Consider the following 21969-nt stretch of genomic DNA (forward strand, 5'->3'; position numbering starts at 1 on the left):
GCCATACAATGTCATCTTAGTTACAATAGTAGTTGAATGAAAAAGTGCAGTCTCTTCCCTACGTCCTACTGTAAGTTTTTATGCTTCATGTGTCAACTTTTCTAATGGTTTCCATATAGGATTGTAGCTCTTACAAGACTTTATGCATGTTTCAAGCCAGTCATATTTCAATGTATACATTCCAACATGCTTTCATATATAGATAATTGCACCTTATAAAAGGCATGTCTCTACCTATATTGTAATATTTGACAAAAAACCCCAAGGAAGTTTGTTACATCATAATTTTGTCTTGATTACTAGACATTTTAGACTACATTTCATAGATTGGTATGCTAAAAATTAGCCATGCAAGCATGTATGTGTTAGTGTGAAAGTACAAGAAGAGATTATAGCTTTTTAACAAAACGTTCTGGAATTGTGGGTTGCAATTTTCTTTCGAATTCGATTCACCAAAAAGATGAGAGATCAATTAAGCAAATAGATAAAGATGACTTCTTAATGCCATACCAGTTTCTTTCTTATATGAGCAGCTACAATGAATATATAGGATTTTTCTGTAAAAGAAGACCACTCATAGAGCTTTGTAAATGTGTCATTGTCTTCATCAATGACATTCAGAGCTTTTTCTGTTGGAGAATGTATAGAAGATTGAAAGTACTCTTAGGTCTTGTTTATGGTCATGTTTTCAATTCTCTTCTGCGTATCCTTGTATATAGTCAATATGTGACAGATTCTGTTGAAATGTTTTATACAATAATTTTTATACTTATCAGGTAGCAGTTCCATGTACTGAATCATTTTCTTCGTTCATGATTTGTGGTAGTTATCCTCAGCGTAGTGCCAAAGAACACCAGATAGAGCAAAAATCCTGTGTAAAAAAACTCCACTCATATGTTAACTGGAAGCAATTCTTAACTTGTAGTTTGATACACACAACTTCTACCTGTATGTTGTTCTGCCAAAGGGATATTTGAATCTGCACAATTTATCAAGATCCAGGTATATGTAGTGGGCCTTTCTATAGTGTACAGTTTATACAACCTGCAAATAATGTAGACAACATAAGTACACTACATGTACTTTGATCAGTTCTTGCACTGTTAAAATAATGTCTTGTTTATTGTTTTATTGCATGTAATAAAAGACATGCCTGTATACATTTGTACACAAGGGGTGATATTTCTATTCAAGGTTTAATGATTTTCCCTTTACTGTTTTCCGTTGTGGCCACATATACTTCAGGTGTGGCTGTGTTGAATATTTTTATACATAGATGCTGTACTGTTACCACGGTTAGGAATATATGAATAATAAAGCATTATACATCTGTGCTGTCTGGTCGACTCTGGTACGGTTATTTCTTCACTGGAAACATTCTGCCCATCTTACATGTAATTTCGGGATAATAACTTATTGTAATATTAGGTAAATATGCAGAGATCATAATTTTTTTTTTTATTGATAGATACCTGAGGTATAACTGTATTAGTTTTGGCTGCTTTAGTGTGTATGTATGTGTGTGAATTTCTGTGTACCAAGAACAATGTAAGCCAACTTGTATGCTTTTCAAATCCCTATCCCACACCATAAGTTAAAGACCGTTTGTGACAACTTGTAGACATTGACTGTGAAGAGACTGTCCATGATACAAAGTTATGATAGTTGTTTTATTCAATACAAAATTGTGGTGCATTCCTGTTCTTTCCAGAACTGGAACTAAGTACTGTACATGTATTGATTTGCAAGACTGCAAGTACTATGAAGACACAAGACAAAGGCTTTAACCCTGAGGGTACTCTAAAAGCTGACAGGAAAAAATACATTTTGACATAATTGTCAAGGTGAGAAAATTAAAGAAAACAGAGACATACAAAAAAAAATCACAAGATCATCTATTTTCCCAAATATAGTCATTCCTACGACCGAAATATGACAGTTTAACATTTCAGTAATATCTTAAAGTGGGACACAAAAGACTACAAATATATGAAGGGACATAATTACTCCAGAAAATTGAAGGAAACATAGACAAACAAGAAAATTACAAGATCATTTAATTTCCCAAATACCGGTATAGTCATTCCTAAGAACCAAGATATGACAGCTTAACATTTCAGTAAGATTTTAAAGTGAGACACAAAAGACAATGATGGGAATGCTTTTTAAATATTTTGTCACCCTAAATTTTACATTGACTACATTTACTGGTACATGTACACTGTAGATATGAGCAGGCAGGCAGTGTAGAACTAGAGAGAAATAGAAGGGTATTTCACATGACATTGTGTCAAACACAGTAGTCAGATTGTTTCTCTTTTATGGAAGGCTTATCATACAGCAAAGACTAGACAGATACACTTAATATATACAGGCTTGACGATCCAGTTAAAACAGGACCAATAGAGAATACAATAGAAGTCTGCAAGAAGTGACCACTTTAAGTACATGGAGGTTGCATAAGAGGATATAGAGAGGGGAAACAAGACATGTTTCAAGAGAGTGGAAAAGAGTTTTCAAGTAGACTATAACACAAGGATTCACAATCTGGATACTCATTAATGTTTGAATGCACAGGCAACTTTCTGTGGCTCACGTAACCTCACAGCTGTTGGCACAGCACCTATTTTTCTTTACTGTTTACTGTTACTGTATAAGTGAGGTAGGTAGAGGCGACAAGGGTTGTACATCTGTTGTCTGTAAGTCCATTGTTATCCTCAAGTGAAGGGACAGTGCAAGTTAAAAATCAGTGAGGGATGAGGACAGTTACAAATATGAAAAGCCATTAAGAAGTATGGCTAGTTATTTGTGTCCCTTTTTGGTTTTCTGTGTGAGCGACGGTGCCTGGTAGTCCTGGAAACGCTCCTGTGCCCTCTCCTTGGACAGCAAGGTCAGGGTCATGGTGTTCACCGCGCTGTCCGCGACCCCCGTCTGCCCAATCTTCAAGTTCATGTTGTTTGCCTACATGTGCAGATAAAGTAAGAATCAGACCAGTTACAAATAGCTTCTGCATTTTTTTCTTTGCAATAATCATAAACAAATCAACATGGTCTAAGCTAAAAATGAAGGGAAAAGACTTGTTGTCAGGCTCACCAGTTGAAGGGATGATGCAAATGTCCTGCAGACCCCCCATGCTGCCTGACCACGACACACCTCGTGGAGCGGGCGGACTTCCCCGACTGTGTGGAAACTCTCCAATAGCTGGTCAGCACAACTGTGGATGTCAAAGGGTCCATGTCTTTCCTGTAATAAAACAACATTAGAAACATTAGGGATTTTTTTTAAATTGTTGATTGCAACCAATGTATCATCATCCTACCATGCATTGAAACATAACTTAGTCAAAGCCACCTACAATAGATTCCATGCACACTACAGTCTTGATCCGTTGATGAAGGTTAGACATTCAGGAAGTAAGATACGCCAAAAATAGTTACTCAAGCAACTGGATAAAGTTTTGAAACAGTCATATGTTTCGTCAGTGGAAAGACAGCGGATGCTGTTTGAAACGTCTGACTGTTTCAAAATTTTATCCAGTTTGCTTGAGTAACTATTTTTGGCGTACAGTCTTGATCTTCCATGTACCTGGACCACTTCTTGTAGGTGTAGCTCCTGTGTTGCCTCTAGACTGCAATAAGTTCTTACTTCAACTGTTACATGATATATTCTTTTATTTGTATACTCGGATTATGCATGCAAAGCTGAGTGAGTGATGAGCCCATTGCAGATAGAGATGGTTTAGGTAAGCGATGATTTGTTTGAATTTTTGTGGTAATTTTGTAAAATGAAATATTCTAATATTATTTGTTACAAAATTAGGAGAGCATTAGCTGAGACAAAGTTTATAGGATAGACAACATACTGAGTGGTTCAATTTATTACCATCGCCAAGAAGGCTATGTTTTCGTCAGCTTTTATGTGTGTGCATGTCCTTCTGTGTACATGATAACTCGAGAATGCCTGGATGGATTGTCATGATATCTGGTAGGTGGGCAGGTCTTTGTGAGACCTCGAAATGATTAGATTTCGGGCCCCCCAGTGACTTGTTATGTATTGAAAACTACAAATCTGACAGAGAAATAACCCACCTCCTCCTCCAGGTGAGGCAGAATCTTCTCCTCCCACTCCCTGATGCGCCTGGACAGCTGCGTCTCCTGGATGTACTGTGCACTCTCCAGAAACCCATCCTGGATAACACAGGGATGGGGTTAACATACAGGGTAATACAGTGATACACACCAGTTTTTTCTTTCTTGGAAGAAATTGCAAGAGGGAGCGAGGGAGTGGAGAGACCAAGTGGGTGGATAGTTTGGAAGGAGGGTTTCCCCCTTCCACAGTGAGTTTTAGAGAATGTTACGTTAAAATGGGGCATTCTAATATAAGGCTTCCTGTGAGGCAAAATTACTGTAGGACAGGTCACAGCTGAAGACTGTGGCCACATGTGACTTGGTAGCATCCCTGGTCAATCAAAATCTTATGGTTGTCAGAGAGTCTGCCCCCCAGGGTAAGGAGTGCATGGTCAGGGCATGGGGGCATGGTGCCCCTGTCCCCCCTGATAACATATTACTTTATTAGACTCACCACATATTGTCTGACCATATCCTCATATGTATGCACCATGCTGTCTTTGGGGAGTTCCTCCTCCAGACCTATGGGCATGGGCGGGGCTGCCTCTGTATCCATGCCGATGGCCCCTCCACCGAAATCGTCAGCATTAACGTCATCATCGTCGTCGTCATTATGATCCAGGACAGGAAAACCTTTTGATGAGAAAGTGGCAAAATTGTTGGTATCGAGCACAACTAAGGGCTTCTGGTACACAAAAAAACTCACAAAAAATACTCCTCTTACTTCTTAATACAATTGCTTTATTCCGTATAAAATGAAATTTTCCGAATTTTGACATATTCCTATTGATTTGACTCATTCTAATGAAATAATAATGGGGAAAAGAAAATTATTTCTGAAATAATTGCATTTCAATATGAAATAAGCAACCTATGAATGATGTCTGAGTCAAAAAAATAGAATCTATAACTTCTATAACCCTGGGTGTCTTTAAACTGTAACTGTAACCCTAGGTGTCTGTACATGTAACTTAGCATCTTTTAAAACAAAAAATTTATTGACATTTGACAGTTATAATTAGCTTTTTAGTATTTTACCACTAACTGTTTTCCACCCTGTCACCACACATAACAAACATGAGCCGCGGGTGGACAAACCTTCTTGTTCATCCTCTTCTTCCTCTAAGTACTCTGGAACTTGCTCTGTCTGAACATCAAAATAAACACTTTTTAATATTTCGCTATGAAGTACTGTAGGAATATCATCAGTAGATAGCTTTCAACAATGCATGCAGTCTGATGAACAAAGGTTAGGTGTGACAGGTCTTTCAGTGTAATTTAATCAGCTAGCTGCTACCGTGCGGCGTGCCTGCGAAGCTGGTGTGTTACCCCGAAGGGCAGTTATACGAACTGTGCAGATATAGAATACATAATATCTATTTCATAGTAATCTAAATGGAAGAAAACTGATTTACAAAGTTTTATAAAATGTCATTGATACATTATGGGCTATAACTACATGTATATAAGGACTTACTTCACATCTAACAAAAATTGAAATATGAATCAAGAAAAATGTGCCAGTAATTTCACCTTCAGTTGTTTTTGGAGTTCTCGACGTTTCCTCATGGCATCCCAATACAAGTGCTCTAGGGCTGGAATCACAAAGAAATATCATCAGTATGCTTGACCCCACATTTTGTGTATTGGCTACTTACATGTATTATGGGTGTGTGTAGACAGCAGTAGGGGTGCTATGGCTGTAGACAGAATGCCTGTAGTACATTCCTTTTGATACAAATGTAGTGTAGTATCAGTGAAATTTCACATCAGATTCTGTAAATATGGGCATATCACCAAACAATTCAAAGATGATGAACAAGCAACTCATATTCATACCTGCAAACGTTGGTCTTTTTGTTGGGTTGGTAGGAAGCTTCTTGTCTCCCCATACTGCAAAACAATATGAGAAAAAGTAGTGTTTTCTTGGACATCAAATCAGTACAGCCTGCATCTTGCAACACACTCTCTAGAACGATCAAGTACGTCTATAAAACTGTGTAAGTGTAAGGTAATGGTCCCATAGCCTTTTTGAGGCCTTAAGGACATGTACTGTGTCTAGGGTGCGGTATTGGAAAGCAGAGCCCATCCCCCTCCTTCCACTGCTTTTTACACCTCCCCAACCTAAGTCAGGTACCCATTTACACGTTGGAAGAGTGAGGAAAGTTGTGTTAAGTGCCTTTCCCAAGGACAACATGAAGTCTAGCCAACAATCCCAAGAAACAAACCCACATCCTCTCGATCACGATTCCACTGGCCACTCAATCCCTAATGTTATATATTCTGGTTGATGAGCGTGCACGATCTTCACCTGTCTTAGAGATGAGGTCGGGGAGTGGTTCCAGTTGGGCGCTGGCTGCCTTCAGTTTCCGCTTCTTGGTGGTCCCCGACAGTCCAGGCAGCACTTGAAATGCCACACCTATCCAGGCAATGTGTACATGAAACAACATGGCATGTTATGTGGGAACAGAAGTCTTCATTCATCTAAGTGCAATATAGAAATGAATGCCCCTTCATAAATACATTTGTATATCATATTTCCAAGAGCTTCATTGGAAATCAGTTACTTAGTTAACTGAAGGGACCATCCTAAAGATTCATAAATAAAATAATGGATCTCTCTCTGTATTTCAAGAAAATGGATCAAACCTTACAAGTAATGCTATAATAAGTAACTTCCAATCATCTTATGGAACTGGGCTAAATATATGTATATGTGGTAGGCTATGAGAATCTCCTCCTAGACTTAAGTGAAGTGTTTACATAATCAAGTCTGATATTCTTTCATCTCATAATTGAGCTACTCTTCCTCACCTTTCTTGAAAGGCAGGGACTTGGCATTTGTGATTGGTTGTTCTTCATGTGGGTCCAACAGCTTCCAGGGGTCTTTCTGTACCTGTCATGTCGACCAATGATAGTACAGGTTTCATTTTATACTGCCATGTCATACTGGTTAAACACTAAATCTAAATTTCAATTGCAACATCATACTGTTTGTAATTCATGTTAAGCTTTCAATAAATGTTTAGTCAATGGACTTTTTTGTTGTTTGTGTTTATGGCATCAAAACCCCCCAAAATGGTCCTGCAAAAATAATTCCATACTGTCATACTGTGTAGATAAGTCAATCTAAATTTCAGTTGCAATATCAAAATACTGAAGTGTTTAAGAGTAACTTGTTCAAAAACTTCCAACTTTCAAAATTTTGATATTTACCTCAAAAACCATTATAACAATTAGAACAACTCTATTGCCATCATAATTGTGCATATTGTATTAAAAGCATTAAAACACAAAGCTCAAATCTAAATTCACAAAAACTTTTACCTGTTCTTTTGGTTCCACAACCTGTACTCTTGGTCGCAGGTTCCTCGGCTCACTCGCAGCGTTTCTCTCAGGGTTGTCCCACTCCAGATCTCCCCCACCCAGTTCTCCCCCACCCACATCATCCATGTCTGCTGGGTCGTCCCCCAGGGGCAGGGGCTCTGCAGTGCCGTCATCACTACACACTGAGAAAATAAATGTAGATCAAACACATTTTGGAGTGGCGCTACTTACCTTTCTTTTCTGTTGAAATGTTTTCTGCATCAGCGGTGATCTCTCGATGTTCCCATTGCATTATTACTGTACCATAGAATTATTTTAACTGCAATCTTTAAACACTGCATAAACCTCCTTTATCACCTAGCGCAAAATTAGGTCCCTAAGAAAATGAGGAATTTATATTTATACTGTAATCGCAGAAATGTTCGCGGGGATTTAATTTCGGCGTAGGAAGAAAATGGAGTGTTCGCTGTGGATTTGAGTTCGCGTTTGAAATAATAGTAGCGCTACAGTCACACAGTGGAATGGCTTTTTGCTCTGGTTTTAAGTTTGTGGTCAAGAGCTTGAACGTAAAACCATTGCGGACATTTCTGCATTTACAGTGACTTGGCCATACCGTACATGTTGTATGTTTCTGACAGCTTGAACTTCCAGTATATGCCATACATGCATATATATACAAATCATCTCCAAGGATCTAATATTTTACCTTATCAGCACAGCACATATGCTGCAGGTCACATACACACAGCATGCAGTACCTAATACATGCATGATGATTTCACTACACATGTTCAGGCTCCAAATGACTTCTAACCACATCACCAGATATGATGTAATGGAATGAAAAACATGGGCAAACTGTTCTATATGCTTGTATTAGATTTACTTCTAAAAGGATCCATTCAGCATGAAGAACATCTACTGATCACAAGAACTAGTAATTATCAAGAACTGATATTTTTGCATGCTTCTACTTGTTGCCCTGTATGTTATAAGAATAACTCCTTACCACTTGTGTTCATTGGTAGATTCGGCGGCGGTGGAAGAATCTCTGTCCCTGGGGCTGCCTCCAACCCTGCACCTTTATAGGCAAAACATAAAGTGGTTCATGAAACTTTTTGAGTGTGTAACAGCATTTGTCATTCCGTCATTTCATGTTTTTTTTGCTGTTGTAGGGTGCTCGACAAAGATTCCAACCATTTTGACATCTTTGTTTTGTCATAAGCAATATAGATATTATCAAAGCAGCAGAAACTAAGAGATGGACACATTTTGTTATCACCAATAGTTTGACTAACATTTAGTCCATGTCAATACATGTGCCTAATTACTCTTAAGACTTAGTAATTACACAATGACATGCTCATTTCAAAAAACAGTAACTCAAACAATTGGATAAAATTTTGAAACACTTCACTCTCAAAATTTTATTCAGTTGCTTGAGTAACTGGTTTTTGGTGTATCTTATTACCTGGATGTAACCTTCATCGACACATGTGCATTTATTGCAGTAGAGGTGGTATTCTAGTTTCTACAGTTCTATTCTCAAAAAAAGTCAAAGTTCCTTCCCGCACCGATAGTGCATAGGGCGGCGCCCATCTCCATATCAGTAGCCCTTGGGCCACACACTTTTGTGCAATCACTACAGCAGGGGGCTAGTCCGCTGGTAGTGGTGTGTTTAACTTCCATACTCTTTCCCAAATGCTGAGTGCTAAGCAGAGAAAGCAGTGTGTAACATTTTTAAAGTCTTTGGTATGACCCGGCTGGGGTTCGAACTCATGACCTACCGTGTGCAAGGCGAACACTCTACCCACTAGGCCATTGCACCGGTTCTATTCTACCTCTCTTATATTTACCTGGAGTGATCCATCTGGTGTCTTCTGTCAGGTTGAGCTTGGAGCAGTTGGACCGGTCCAACATGAGGGTGTCGGGGGAGTGCAGGAGGGCAAAATTCACGGTGAAGTCCAGACGACTGCCCAGGGTTTCACCCTTCTTACTGTGAGGAGAGTGAAGTGTTTTAAAATGTCCCTTATACAATATACAGTCAACAATTTTCAAAAGGGGTTGCATTCAAGTGGTTTATCTTTTCAAGGACTTTAAGTTTAACCTTTAGCACTCTGAAATAGCTATTTGGCACACAATTCCCTATTGGTTACAGAGTTAGGCAGCAGGGACTGCCAGGGAGAAGCTTAAGATAGAACTTTTATATTAGAAGGTTGTTTCTTTTTACCTGACCAGCTCAGCGTTTTTCTTCTCCCCTTCCTCCAGTGGAGTCAGAGCCATGGGCACTCGCTGTACAATCACAACCTGAAGCACGTGCAACAGGGATTTTAGTATTATACAGCCAAGGAAGCTTAGAAAAGATGAAAATTCTGTAAAATCTTTTATCTTTAAAGCTGGTAAACTTACTTTCACTTTATCTATTTCCCACACTCATAATTAGATTAAATATTAGAAAAATCACTTTAGCACAAGGCAAACAATAAGAGGAGATTCAGACAATCTTGCAACCACATGAGTTTCTTAAACACACACAACGTACCGCAAAACTTCATCTGACTAAGTCGGACACGGTGCAGCCAAAATGTACTCACATTTCTGTTCTGGTCTGGCTTCAGCTCAATGCTTCTTTTGCCGGGCCGTAACTGGTTGTCATCGTCCAAGCTGAGAAACTTACAAGGGAAAAGGGAGATTAGTCAGTCGGTAATTCTAGATGGAAAATTTGCTCGCACTGTACAATGAAACCTGTCAATGTTGGTTGTTTGACAGAAATATGTTTCTTTATTTCTATAGTGCTTTATTTCAAAGATTATCACACTCTTGCATACAGGTGTCCTATTTAAAAAAAAAAAAGATTTGTACACAACCAAGTGTTTTATTCAACCAACGTTTCAGTACCTGACCATCTGTCACCTTCCTCAGGGCAATTCTGACTGGTTCACATTGCACTGCAGCACAGGTATTGCTGCTCATAGAATGCGTTCCCAAATGCAAAGTACAGTCAAACCTGTATATAGCGGTCACTCAAGGGACTGGCCAAAACTGGCCGCTAAGAACAGGTGGCCGCTATGGAGAAAATGTCGATTAATTGACCACGAGTGACACGTGTTTTCAGTACCCACTGAGATACATTTATTCACCGTACAGTACACATGTAAACAGGTAAGGCACATTTTAGAAGTTCGATTGTTGTTCTTTTACTCCTAGTTAGTTAAGAACAAAATACATGTTGCTCAGTTGTCACTTACTGTTCGTTTTCGACCGTTTTCAAACAAAATCGTGGCGACAATTTTCCTCAGTCTCTTGTTGTGGCTTGTGTTGATCAGCATCTACCATTATGCTAATAGGGTACTCAGAAGAAGGTCGCTCTTTTGAGGGCTTTTTGTCTTTTCAGAAAATTGCAACAGCCCAAATTTTACATCATAGTAGTATTATCCACATTCATTTTGAAGCTTTTGGTTTAGTAATTATCCTCAGTGATACTTTGCAGCAAAATAAATTTAGTATATTATACCTCCGTAACAGTGGTGTCTTCCGTTGACCTTTATGCTGCTACCTATCCAGTTTGTATCAGCGCCATTTTGAAAATTGCGCGAAACACGTTTTGAGCACAATTTGAATGAATTCCCGGTGAAAACGGAAATTGGGCCAGCATTCAAACATTTCACGAACTTACCGCATCAGGTACATGTGTGGGTTGTATTTTCCAAAAGGCTGCCGTAATATTTGTCCAGTCGAAATGCACAGAAATTGTCAATTTTACCACGATGTACAAACGCAAGCCATGTGAAGAAAATTATACTTCACTTCGCGTCAAACCATGGATAATTTTTCTAACAAAGATAAAACATTCTGGTTTTCTTTATTATGATCCTATCCAGTTGAGGCCGCATAAATTTGATAACTGCGTGAAAAAATGAAGATTTTGAACCCGGCGTGCGGTGGCGATGCGGCTTCTACCGGCGCGCCGTGACCGTTGTCGGCAGTGTTACTGTACTCGCGGGACCGAAAATCGTATGGCCGCGACCGCGTTGGACAGGTGGCCGCTATAGCCTAATTCTTAATGCTTATGTCAGTGGAAAAAATCCAAGGGACCGACAAAAAGTGACCACTATGGGCAGGTGGCCGCTATGCAAAGGTGACCGCTAATACAGGTTTGACTGTATTTACATAAAGTGCACCTGTCAGAACTGCCCTGAGGAAGGTAACAGACTGTCACCAAAACGTTGATTTAATAACTCACTTGGTTGTGTACAAAGAGTCATTTTATTTAGTGACTTACCAATCTGATGAAACTACATGACTTGTATTCACGGATGTCCGATTTTCCTTTTTCAAATAGCCCCCAAAAATTTATGGTAAGTTTCCCAAGTTACCTCAGGTTCCTCCCACGCCTTGTTGGCTGGAGCGTCCTTGTCTTGGCCATCTTCATCCAGGGATGAACCTTGCTTCTGCCTGTGTGACATTAGTAGGAGATAATGAAAATACATGTACAACCAACAGAGTGAGAAGGAAAGGAATAATCACAAGACAACACCTCAGAAATCAGCAGCTTCATTTGTGTTGGTAGAAGTTACAGAAGCAGTGGATTGCTCATTCCTTGACAAAGACTGAAGCTGATAAGTCAAAAATTTTGGGGAAGTCCAATTTTGTGTTGGCAACTGCAGTTCAACTTTGATTCAGTAGATATTTCTGTTTGTTCCCTATGTCTACCGAATCATCGTGCATCATGTGCAAATGTATATAAGTTTACTAGTACCTCTTTTTGCTTGCCAGCATCTCCAGACTCTGGTAAACCAAAGTATACAGCAGTTCCACCTACCACATGCAAAACGACAATGAGATGAGAAGTGGCTTAGGTGATCTTAGGCGTCAACAAACAACGAATATCGAGTGGCAAAAAAAAACAGGTTGTGTCAGGATAAGGCAAAACATCAAATGCCGAGACAGTGATTTCACCCCTTCAGTGTTCTGTGCCATACCTTTCTACTGTAGACACAGGCGGAGCCTTGGATGAGGAGAGCAGCTTCCACAAAGTTCATGGTGGACACACCTCCATCAAAGGAGAAAGGAATGGTGTTCAGCTGTAAACACAGAGGAAAAGATGAGCAATTCATATTCCAAAATTTGTAACATCTTCCCTGCATTGCCTCCTTACTCATAAAAGGACAATTGCCACATACAATTGTAGTTCATGTTTTGGTTTACTTTTAGAATAAATAAGTCATCACAGACAATAAAATAATGCAAATCTAGCCTATAATCATTGAGCATTCTACTGCTGGTTAAAAATACCTTACTCTTTAGGGCTCAAAGCCTGCTCTAGTACCAGTCTATTTCACCAGTGAGTTACTCCGTGTACATTTTTAATAAACCATTCATCATCATGAGCAGCAGCAACATATATACCGGTACATATTAGCTATGAGTTCTAAGCAGTTGCAAGTTATGACACTAGTAGTAGTCAAGGTTCACAATACATTTCTCCTTTGAGCTCTCACTGAAACAAAGAGGCGAATTGAACAGTCTTCTGGCTCCCGGGATCGAACCTGGGTCTGCCAGTGCACGGCCCATGCACGCTAACCACTAGGCTAAAAGGTCTGGACCAGATAGACTGGTTAGTTAGTGGCGCTTGAACCCCACTGTTACATCACTACTAATAATACCAACCTCTTCCAAGTAGTTCTCCAGCTCAGCGGCGAGGTTGACATCCCAGTTTTTGGTGAGGTCTTTAATTGGCTGGAGAAGGTGGGCAAACCGTTTGTCCACCGCATTCGGGTCCTGTGACAGCGTCATGGCTGGGACTGGATTTCACCAGGTGGAGAAACATAAGGGGTTACTGACTTGACTTGAAATGCAGAAATGTTCATGGTGCTTTTATGCTTGCAGTTTTCGCAGTGAACTCTTCAGAGCGAACTTAAAACCACCGCAAACACTCCATTTTCTCCCTACCGCGAAAAAAACCCAAGCGAACTTAAATGCATTTATAGTATAGTATACTGCAGACCGACAAGTATTGCCACAGAATAAATATGATGTTAATATCGTTTTAGTGTGTTGGAGGGCAACTTGTAAAGGTGCGCATACACTTGTTTTGCTCTCCCTTTCACGTTGTGAAGAGATTATTCAAAATACTATATATATAATCAACCTCCTTGATATAATACAAACAAAATATCATGAAACAAAAATTATACATTCAACAAACCTTATATTATAAAAAAGGGAAAAATTACAGTTTGTGGTGTTTGTTTAGGTATTTTTCAACACTGAAAACTGACCACATCAATCTTAGATGAAAATACATTTTGTAACCAAGGAGGTTATATAACGGTAAACCTCCTTGATGTAACTTGTTCTTGTCTTTGTCTCCACAATAATTTAACCCAACTTTCAGTTTCACTTCCTGAAGTTTTCATTCATTCTCAGTACTCAATACACAATTATAATGCGAACATTCGGTTTACATTCTTCCAGTTGGGTACACATATGAACTTATGCGTTGCTCAGTTATCCGACAACAACTCTTGCTCATTGAATCACGAAATACAAGAAATCAACAAATCATATGGCTTTTTTTTTACCCATGAAGGGACCGGAGAGAGTGGGAGGGGGGCGTTCGCGCTCGATTTTTTTTCGACAGACCGGCCAAGCAAGCACAAACATAAACGTTAAAGTTAGAAGCGTTTAAAATAACTTGCCTTCAGCTCCTGTCCCCAAGCTCGGGTTTGTACGATCCAAAACAAATGAGAAATGTCGACGGGGTTCGGAAATTCTTCACCACAACAAAATAACGAACTCAGAAAGGTTTTCACAACTCCCGCGCTCTCAACATGTCCCGGATGTACCTATTGTCTCACACCGCAGTTTGACGGCAGGGCAAGATTGCGAAATCGCGCTTCAAAAGTAGACCAAGGAGTAGACCAAAGGAAAATCGCACCGGAGAGCTATCTATCTATTATGTTTTTTCTTTTCTCGTGATAATGAATTACCTCCCAAGGGACTAGAATAAGTAGAAAAATCTTTTTGAAGGCGGATAAGTTATATTATCATCCCGTTGTTTTCCAAAGGCTGCCCTAGAAAAAAGTAACAACAGCTGCTTGTAAACTTCGTCTGAATCTGCAGACGGAAAATTTTTATTATTTTCCAGTTATGAAAGTGCAAAATAAGAAAAATGTTCCGTCTGCATTATAGAATTTGTACTGATGCTATCGTTAAAGTTTCAAAAACAAGGACTCAACTTTTTGAAACATCATCAAGTTATAGTTACATTGACTTTTCATGGTTAGTTGCTATTACCTGTGGTCTTGTTAGTGTTGAAAGGAGAGAAATGTAGGACAGAGATGATATCAAGAAAATCTAAGAAAGGAAGAGAAGAATTGTCTTGAATAGCTTAGTCCTCTATAGTAGTATGCTCTTTTCCCAACATAGACTACAAAGAAAACGGTACTGTCACTGATGGAAACAGGTGGCCAGGTCCAAATTTGGGATAGTTGACCGACAGTTCGCCCTGTAAAGACGGGACAGTTTGGTTCACATCAAAGAATGTTGAACCTTAGGTAGACCAAGGGGTAGACTCATATACACCATCATATTTGTCATCATTCAGTTCCGCTGCCAGACATTGTATCTGTCACTTCAAGCAAATCCTGCCCTTTAGGATGACACACTCAACTTCAGGTCTAGATCTATTTCTGTTTGTGGGGATTTTGCAGGACACACGACATGGTTATTCATTACCACTTTTTAACCAAAGAATATTCACATGATCTAGGTTTATTAGACCAATATAATATTTGAAAGTTTATCGAAATTGTTATGTCTTAGTTTGATATTGGTATTGTTATCAATTCAAAGCACTCTCTGAATTCAAAGTAAACGTTAATCTAGTACACCCCTCTGGAGAATGTTGTAGTGGTTTGAACCCGTGCGGAGCTTTCGAAGTGGGGGCTTTACCCATGATGCAGTGCGTTGCCGCCATTAGTCCAAGGCCGGCGCGAAGTGAGGAAGGTACGTGCGTGTGTGCGTCCGTGTCTCTCTACCCTTAACCCTTACCTTAAGAGCCTCCAACTAACCTCTCAAGTTTTCATATCATCTTTAGAGTGTACCGTAGACTAGAAGTCGTGGTGAGTTGCAGGGAAGTGTAGGAAATCGTGGTTTGCGTGTGTGGTTGCCACTTGAATGTTGGGGAGGGGGGCGCCAGGGTGCGGTGTCCAGATGAATGCATGTAGCATGACGCCATGTAAGACTGGTCACCACGTGTTGCCGCCTGTCCTGGACGGTAGGAAGGCGTCAGTTGGACTGACCTACTGCGAAGTTAACTCGATTTACACCAGGACTAAGCCGAAGATAATCCTATGAGGTGTTGCACTTGCAGGCAGCCAAAAATGTTGAGCTATATTGCTATGTGATTTTGTGACGAAATTTATATCGTCTTGCAACATCCAAAACTGTTCCAGACATACGCATACATAGCCCATGCACATTTGTCAAGGAAAGTTTCAAGTCAACCACAACGTGATCAGTGATGATTTAGGTTTGATGAACACAAATGCATTACAGGTGTTAAGTTGTAGAGTATTTTGTATGTAGGAAATGCAAAAGTATGAATTTGAATATTTAGTTATCATTTATTAGTCAGATGGTTCTTTCAAGTTCCACAGTTCAGATTTGGTATTTCATGATGCTACAACATAACATGCCATCCCATAGGACTGCTCTAATAGCTTTAGTCTTTTAGGCTAGTCAGTAATTATAAGTAGCATTTCTTTATGTCTGATATGTAATGTATGTATCATTACAAACATTAACATGCCAGTCATTCTATCATAATGGATTCACAATGCAAAGCATAAGGTTGGTTTTTCTGCAGACATCATTTTTCCACTTAGATTAGTGTTGAAGTATAACTAATGGTGTGTTGTACTTCTTGTTTTAGTGTTGATCCACTTCCATAAGTAACTCAGTCACAGACATATAGTTGCGTCTATAGTTCTTGTAATGAGAATGGTTAGTAGTGGTACAACAGTGGGTATGCTCAATCCGGTGGTCCAGGCGGAAAGAGATCGAATGTCTTCAGTGTCCGAGCTTTGAGTACTGCCTACTTAATATTCAGGTTTGGACTATTCTATACAGATGGTAGGGGTGCTGTCTAACTGTTATTAATACTGATATCACAACATCCCCCTTCTTAAGATGTTAGTTTCTTTGCTGAGCAACAACATGCATTATCTCTAGTTTCCTCACTGAAGCATGCATTAACATATCTATTCTATTGTTCAGGATCAGTCCGTATTCAATGTCCATGTTCAATGTCCATATTCAGGTTCATGCATTACAAATTCAGCTTTCTAGGAGGGTTGACCGCACGTCCTGATCGGGTGACGTAAGGTGCTGGTGTGGCTGACTGCTGTGTCGTCACTGGAACAGGTGTCACTGCAGGTTTAGTTGACGTTTCAGGTGCAGGTGTTGCTGCCGTTGTCGTCTCTGCGGGTGTTGTCCTCAGGTGTTTCCTGTTGCGTCGATACTCGGTACCCTCTGGTGTTTGCACGACATATGATCTCGGTTGGTCGCACTTTCTAATCACGTTGGCAGGTGTCCACCTACCATCTTGTTGCTGAACTCGGACAGTGTCTCCTGTTGATAGAGTTGGGAGACTCCTGGCACTTTTGTCGTACCAGTTTTTCTGCTTGTGTTGCCTTGCTTCGAGATGTAGCTTCACGTTCTTGTGATCCACGTTTCTCGGCATTAGCTGTGCATCCGTTGTGGGCAGTCTTGACCGCAGTCTTCTGCCCATCAGTATTTGAGCTGGTGACTCAAGCTGGCTGTCGATCGGTGTGTTGCGATAATCCAATAATGCCAGGTATGGGTCTCTCTTGTCTGCTTCTGCTTTGCGTAACAGACGCTTGGCTGTTTGAACAGATCTTTCTGCCAACCCGTTTGACTGCGGGTACCTGGGGCTCGCTGTGACGTGCTTGAATCCCCATTCTTCTGCAAATTTGGCGAACAGCTCGCTTGCGAATTGTGGGCCGTTGTCGCTCACCACCTTCTCAGGTATCCCATGCGTTGCGAACAGCTTTTTCATCTTTGTGATGACATCTGTAGACTTGGTTTTGTTGAGCTTTACAAACTCAAAGAATTTGCTGTAATAATCTGTGACTATCATGAAGTCGTCACCGTTGTAGCAAAACAGGTCTGTGGCAACGTTCTGCCATGGTCTCTCTGGGACCGCCTGTGGTATCATCGGCTCTTTGAGGTTGGAGGCTTGGTGCTCCTGGCAAATGGAACACTGTTGTATCTTCTCCTCAATTTGAGCATTCATGCCTGGCCAGAACAGAATGTCCTTGGCCCTTGCCTTGGTCTTCTCTTGACCCATGTGACTCTGGTGCAAGATGTCGAGCATCTCCCTCCGCATGGCTCTCGGGATTACAATCTTCTGGCTCTTGAAGACTATCCCTTGATGGACGGTCAGCTCGTCTCTGTGATTCCAGAATTCGGCTATGTGGGGATTGCACTGCCGTCTCGTTTCTGGCCATCCTTCTTTCACTGCCTCTGTCAGGATGATCAACTGTGCATCCTTCTCTGTTTCCCGGCGGACTTCTTCTAGTCGCTGTGTGGAGACAGGCAGATGTGATGTAACCAGATGTATTTGTGCCTCGAAACTCTCGCTCATGTTGTCGGTTTCGTCAAGGTATAGCCTACTTAAGGCATCCGCGACAGGAATTTCCTTGCCCGGTTTGTGTCTCACCTCGAGGTCGTACTTCTGTAGCCTCAGCAGCATTCTCTGCAACCTTGCAGGTGCTGTACTCAGAGGTTTCTTCATGATCGATTCCAGCGGTTTGTGATCGGACTCCACGTGCACTTTTCTGCCGTATATGTATTGGTGAAACCGTTCACAACCAAACACTATCGCGTATAACTCTTTCTCGATTTGTGCATAGTTTACCTCCGTGTTGTTGAGTGACTTGGACGCGAACGCCACTGGTTTGCCCTCTTGCATCAGGACCGCTCCAAGTCCGTACTTTGATGCGTCCACCTGTAGTGTCACTTCCTTGTCGAGGTCGTAGTATGTCAGTGTGGTTGCCTCCGCCACTAACTTCTTCACCTTACCCAGGGCTCGCTCTCTGCTGCTATCCCAGACGAACTCGACGTCTTCTTTGAGCAGCTCTCGCATAGGAGCGGTGACCTCCGACAGATTTGGAATGAATTTGGATAGGTTATCATTCCTAGCATGGTCATCAGTTCAGCCTTGCTTGTGGGGCTCTTCATGTTGGTGATTGCATCCACCTTCTTGGGGTCCGGTTTTAACCCATCCCCTGTCAGAATATGACCAAAGAAACCTACTTCTTGTGTTGTCAGTACGCACTTCTCTTCATTCAGTTTTACATTGCATTCTCTCGCCCGCTGTAGCATGTTCCGGAAGCGTCTATTTAGCTCCTCCTCTGTTGGGCCATGGACCAGAATGTCGTCCACAATTACCTCGACACCCTCTAGACCTCCGAAGATGCTGTCCATCTTCTTCTGGAATACTTCCTGCGCCGAATGGACGCCAAAGGGAAGGCGGGTGAAGCGGTACCGGCCAAACGCCGTGTTGAATGTGGTCAGCTTGGAACTCTCCTCGTCCAAACAGATCTGCCAGTATCCAGATCTCGCATCTACTACGGCAAAGTACTTCGACCCTGCGAGACGCGTGGAGATGTCCTCTAGCGTTGGGAGCTGGTAATGTTCGCGCTTGATAGCCTTGTTTAGATCCCGCGGATCTAGACATATCCTCAACTTCCCTGACTTGGGCTTCTCTACTACAACTAGTGAGTTTACCCATTCGGTGGGTTCATCTACCTTCTGTATGACCCCTAGAGCTTCCATACGATCGAGCTCTTTCTTCAAAGGATCCCTCAGTGATACTGGGAACTTCCTCGGCGCGTGGACTACTGGTTCTACGTTTGGGTCCACTTGAATTCTGTACTCGCCAGGGAGTCGTCCTATACCCTGGAACACGTCGCTGTACTCTTGCTTGATGCTTTCCGCTGTCTCGCTTGACTTAACGGTGAGTACCAGCTGGATCAGTTTTAGGGACAGACATGCCTGTAAACTCAGGACCGGAGTCGCATTGGCTTTTACCACAAAGAAATCCAACGTTCCAGATCTTCCCTTGTAGTTGCATCGTAGGCTGCACTTTCCCTTTACTTCTAAAGGAGTGTTTCCGTAGCCAAACAAACGAGTCTTTGTCGGCTCAAGGCTGGAGTTTTTGCTCCTCAGCTTGATCCAATCCCTTTCGGGTAGCACATTTACCTGCGCCCCCGTATCCAGCTTGCACTTGAGGCTTTCTCTGGCCCCGGCGATGTGTAGGTTGACGAAAGCCTGGTCTCCCTCGACTTTTTCCTTGCACACCGTCTCTATGTGGAAGTCTTGGAATTCCTCCTCTGGAGACCTAACTTCGTTCACACTCTTCGATCGGCACACCGCAGCGAAGTGGTTCCTTCTTCCGCACTTTCTGCATTCCTTTCCGTTTGCAGGACACTTGTCTGCTGTGTTGTGGCCTTTGCCACATCTTACACATGTGTTGGTTGGCCTCGTGTACTTGGGCTTTCCTCTCCCGCCACTCCCCGTTGCTCTTGTCTTTCTGAAAGATCTGGGCGGGATGTAGGGTGTCCTGTGTTGAGTCTGAACTCCATGTACATCGTTGCTGGGAACTGGTTGTGCGATCGATTTCAAAGTTGATTGGTCGGACTCATAGGTCCTGGCCACCCGTATGGCCTCATCCAACTTTAGTTCAGATCCTTTGCCGATTAGCTTCTTTCTAACTTCGTTTGAGTTGGTCCCGAACACTAATCGATCCAATACCATTTCATTGGTGTCCTTGAAATTACAATCTCTCGCTAGATTGATCAATACTCTGATAAACTGTTCCACGGGCTCATTCGGGCCTTGGGTTCGGTTGTGGAACTTATACCTTGCCAGCACTTGGTTTGATTTTGGTTTGACATATGCGTTAAATTTGTCGTAGAACGTTTTCAGTTTTGTCTGGTCGTCGCCTTCTCCAAACTCAAACGTGTTCAATATGTCTCTACCAGACGTGCCTATCCAGATCTTCAAGTACGAGATCTTGACTTTTTCATCCTTGTCTTTTAACGGACCGGAGAACATCAGTTCTACATGTTCCTTAAATCTCTTCCATGCCTCATCTAGGGCTGGGTTTGTCCAGTCAATTTCTGGACATTTGCCACCATATGATTCCATAGTTCGTCTCGTCTGCTGAGTCTACTAGTACACCCGGTACACAGCAATCTTCACCTTAAGCTCTCTGGCTAGGTTTCTGTATGGGCGCCGCCATATTGTTGACAACTTGTCACTCTTGATGGATTGGCTAGCACCTTTCCGGGACCTTTGCCCCTTACTGTGACCTTTCACTCCTAAATGGTCTGTCAAAACCACATGTTGCTCGCTAACAAGCTGGGTGATGTTTCTGGGACGCTAAGGGTATCTCTTACACCCTTTCCAGACTCTGAGACTCTCCTGGGGTTGAAGGAATGTAAAGCTGTACCTCTTTTCCCGCTGCCCGCTCCTCGTGGCACGGAGATTTCTCTGCCAACTTCACCTTTTTTCCTCCTTTTTCCGTGAAGACGATGGGTTCGATCAGTCTGACACCATGTTGTACTTCTTGTTTTAGTGTTGATCCACTTCCATAAGTAACTCAGTCACAGACATATAGTTGCGTCTATAGTTCTTGTAATGAGAATGGTTAGTAGTGGTACAACAGTGGGTATGCTCAATCCGGTGGTCCAGGCGGAAAGAGATCGAATGTCTTCAGTGTCCGAGCTTTGAGTACTGCCTACTTAATATTCAGGTTTGGACTATTCTATACAGATGGTAGGGGTGCTGTCTAACTGTTATTAATACTGATATCACAACATGGTGTACAAGTTACACATAGACATAACCAATATTCTGCCTGACAGTCCAAACTTAGATACCCATAGTTGTGACAGCTTCACACAACCCTGCCTCTTCTGTCTAATCCTTTTCACTGTCCATTCTCATTTAGATTAAAGAGCTAAAAGACCAAACATCTAATTTAATTCTAAATAGCACCTTTCTTTGACAATAAGATATGACTGGATTGTGAGAAATGCACACCTGTTGCAGAAACTTTAGATTCCAAATACATGTGTGTGTCTGATTGTGTGACTGTAAAGGAATGTTCGAGTGCATGCACATTAGAAACCCCCATCATTTAAACATCATGATATAAAGCACATTTCATTTGAATAATGAGAAATTATGAATTGATGAAGTATCTGTTATCAGTGTGTAAGTGAGTATATAAGAATGGTCAAGTGCATGTCACCCACATTACAAACTCCCATCATATAAACGTCATATTCATAATTTAAAGTACATTCCCATTTAAAAGATTTGGAATTCTGAAGTATCTATTATCAGATACATATCCAGATATGTGAGAGGTTTTCATGAAAAGGAATACAAAGGTATACTGTACTGTAGATGTAGAAAT

General features: G+C 41.3%; 2 protein-coding genes across 6 annotated transcripts in view; one reads left to right on the top strand and one right to left on the bottom strand.

Moving 5' to 3' along the window:
- Positions 1-1644: 1644 nt before the first annotated feature.
- On the bottom strand, positions 1645-14309 carry LOC136429979 (condensin-2 complex subunit H2-like). Of its 2 annotated transcripts, none has more exons than XM_066420174.1 (19): positions 14156-14309; positions 13125-13258; positions 12437-12538; positions 12214-12272; positions 11831-11909; positions 10049-10126; positions 9685-9761; positions 9311-9450; positions 8464-8535; positions 7455-7636; positions 6942-7023; positions 6439-6546; positions 5967-6020; positions 5661-5722; positions 5226-5274; positions 4582-4760; positions 4089-4187; positions 3094-3243; positions 1645-2961 (listed from the first exon to the last, which is right to left on the bottom strand). In XM_066420174.1, the coding sequence occupies exons 2-19, from the start codon at positions 13248-13250 to the stop codon at positions 2803-2805; spliced, it is 1857 nt and encodes a 618-aa protein (XP_066276271.1). In that variant the 5' UTR covers positions 13251-13258; positions 14156-14309; the 3' UTR covers positions 1645-2802. The 2 variants fall into 2 exon arrangements, with proteins under 2 accessions (XP_066276271.1, XP_066276272.1); XM_066420175.1 differs by having other exon boundaries at positions 6942-7017; positions 7449-7636.
- A 1077-nt stretch (positions 14310-15386) lies between these two features.
- The window catches only part of LOC136429985 (nucleosome assembly protein 1-like 1-B), a 29315-nt gene continuing 22732 nt past the window's right edge, over positions 15387-21969 (top strand). For all 4 annotated transcript variants that reach the window (XM_066420182.1, XM_066420184.1, XM_066420183.1 and 1 more), the window contains exon 1: positions 15387-15464. The gene's annotated coding sequence lies outside the window, so the exon portion shown is untranslated. The remainder of the gene's footprint in view (positions 15465-21969) is intronic.

The sequence above is a fragment of the Branchiostoma lanceolatum genome, chromosome 3 (genome assembly GCF_035083965.1).
Source record: "Branchiostoma lanceolatum isolate klBraLanc5 chromosome 3, klBraLanc5.hap2, whole genome shotgun sequence".
NCBI classification, from domain to species: domain Eukaryota; kingdom Metazoa; phylum Chordata; class Leptocardii; order Amphioxiformes; family Branchiostomatidae; genus Branchiostoma; species Branchiostoma lanceolatum.

Coding starts and splice junctions, on each gene's coding strand:
- LOC136429979 (XM_066420174.1), bottom strand. CDS start 13,250: ATGACGCTGTCACAGGACCCGAATGCGGTGGACAAACGGTTTGCCCAC. Junction 9,762..10,048: donor AGCCAGACCAGAACAGAAAT/GTGAGTACATTT, acceptor CACGTGCTTCAG/GTTGTGATTGTACAGCGAGT. Junction 8,536..9,310: donor CACCAGATGGATCACTCCAG/GTAAATATAAGA, acceptor TTGCCTATAAAG/GTGCAGGGTTGGAGGCAGCC.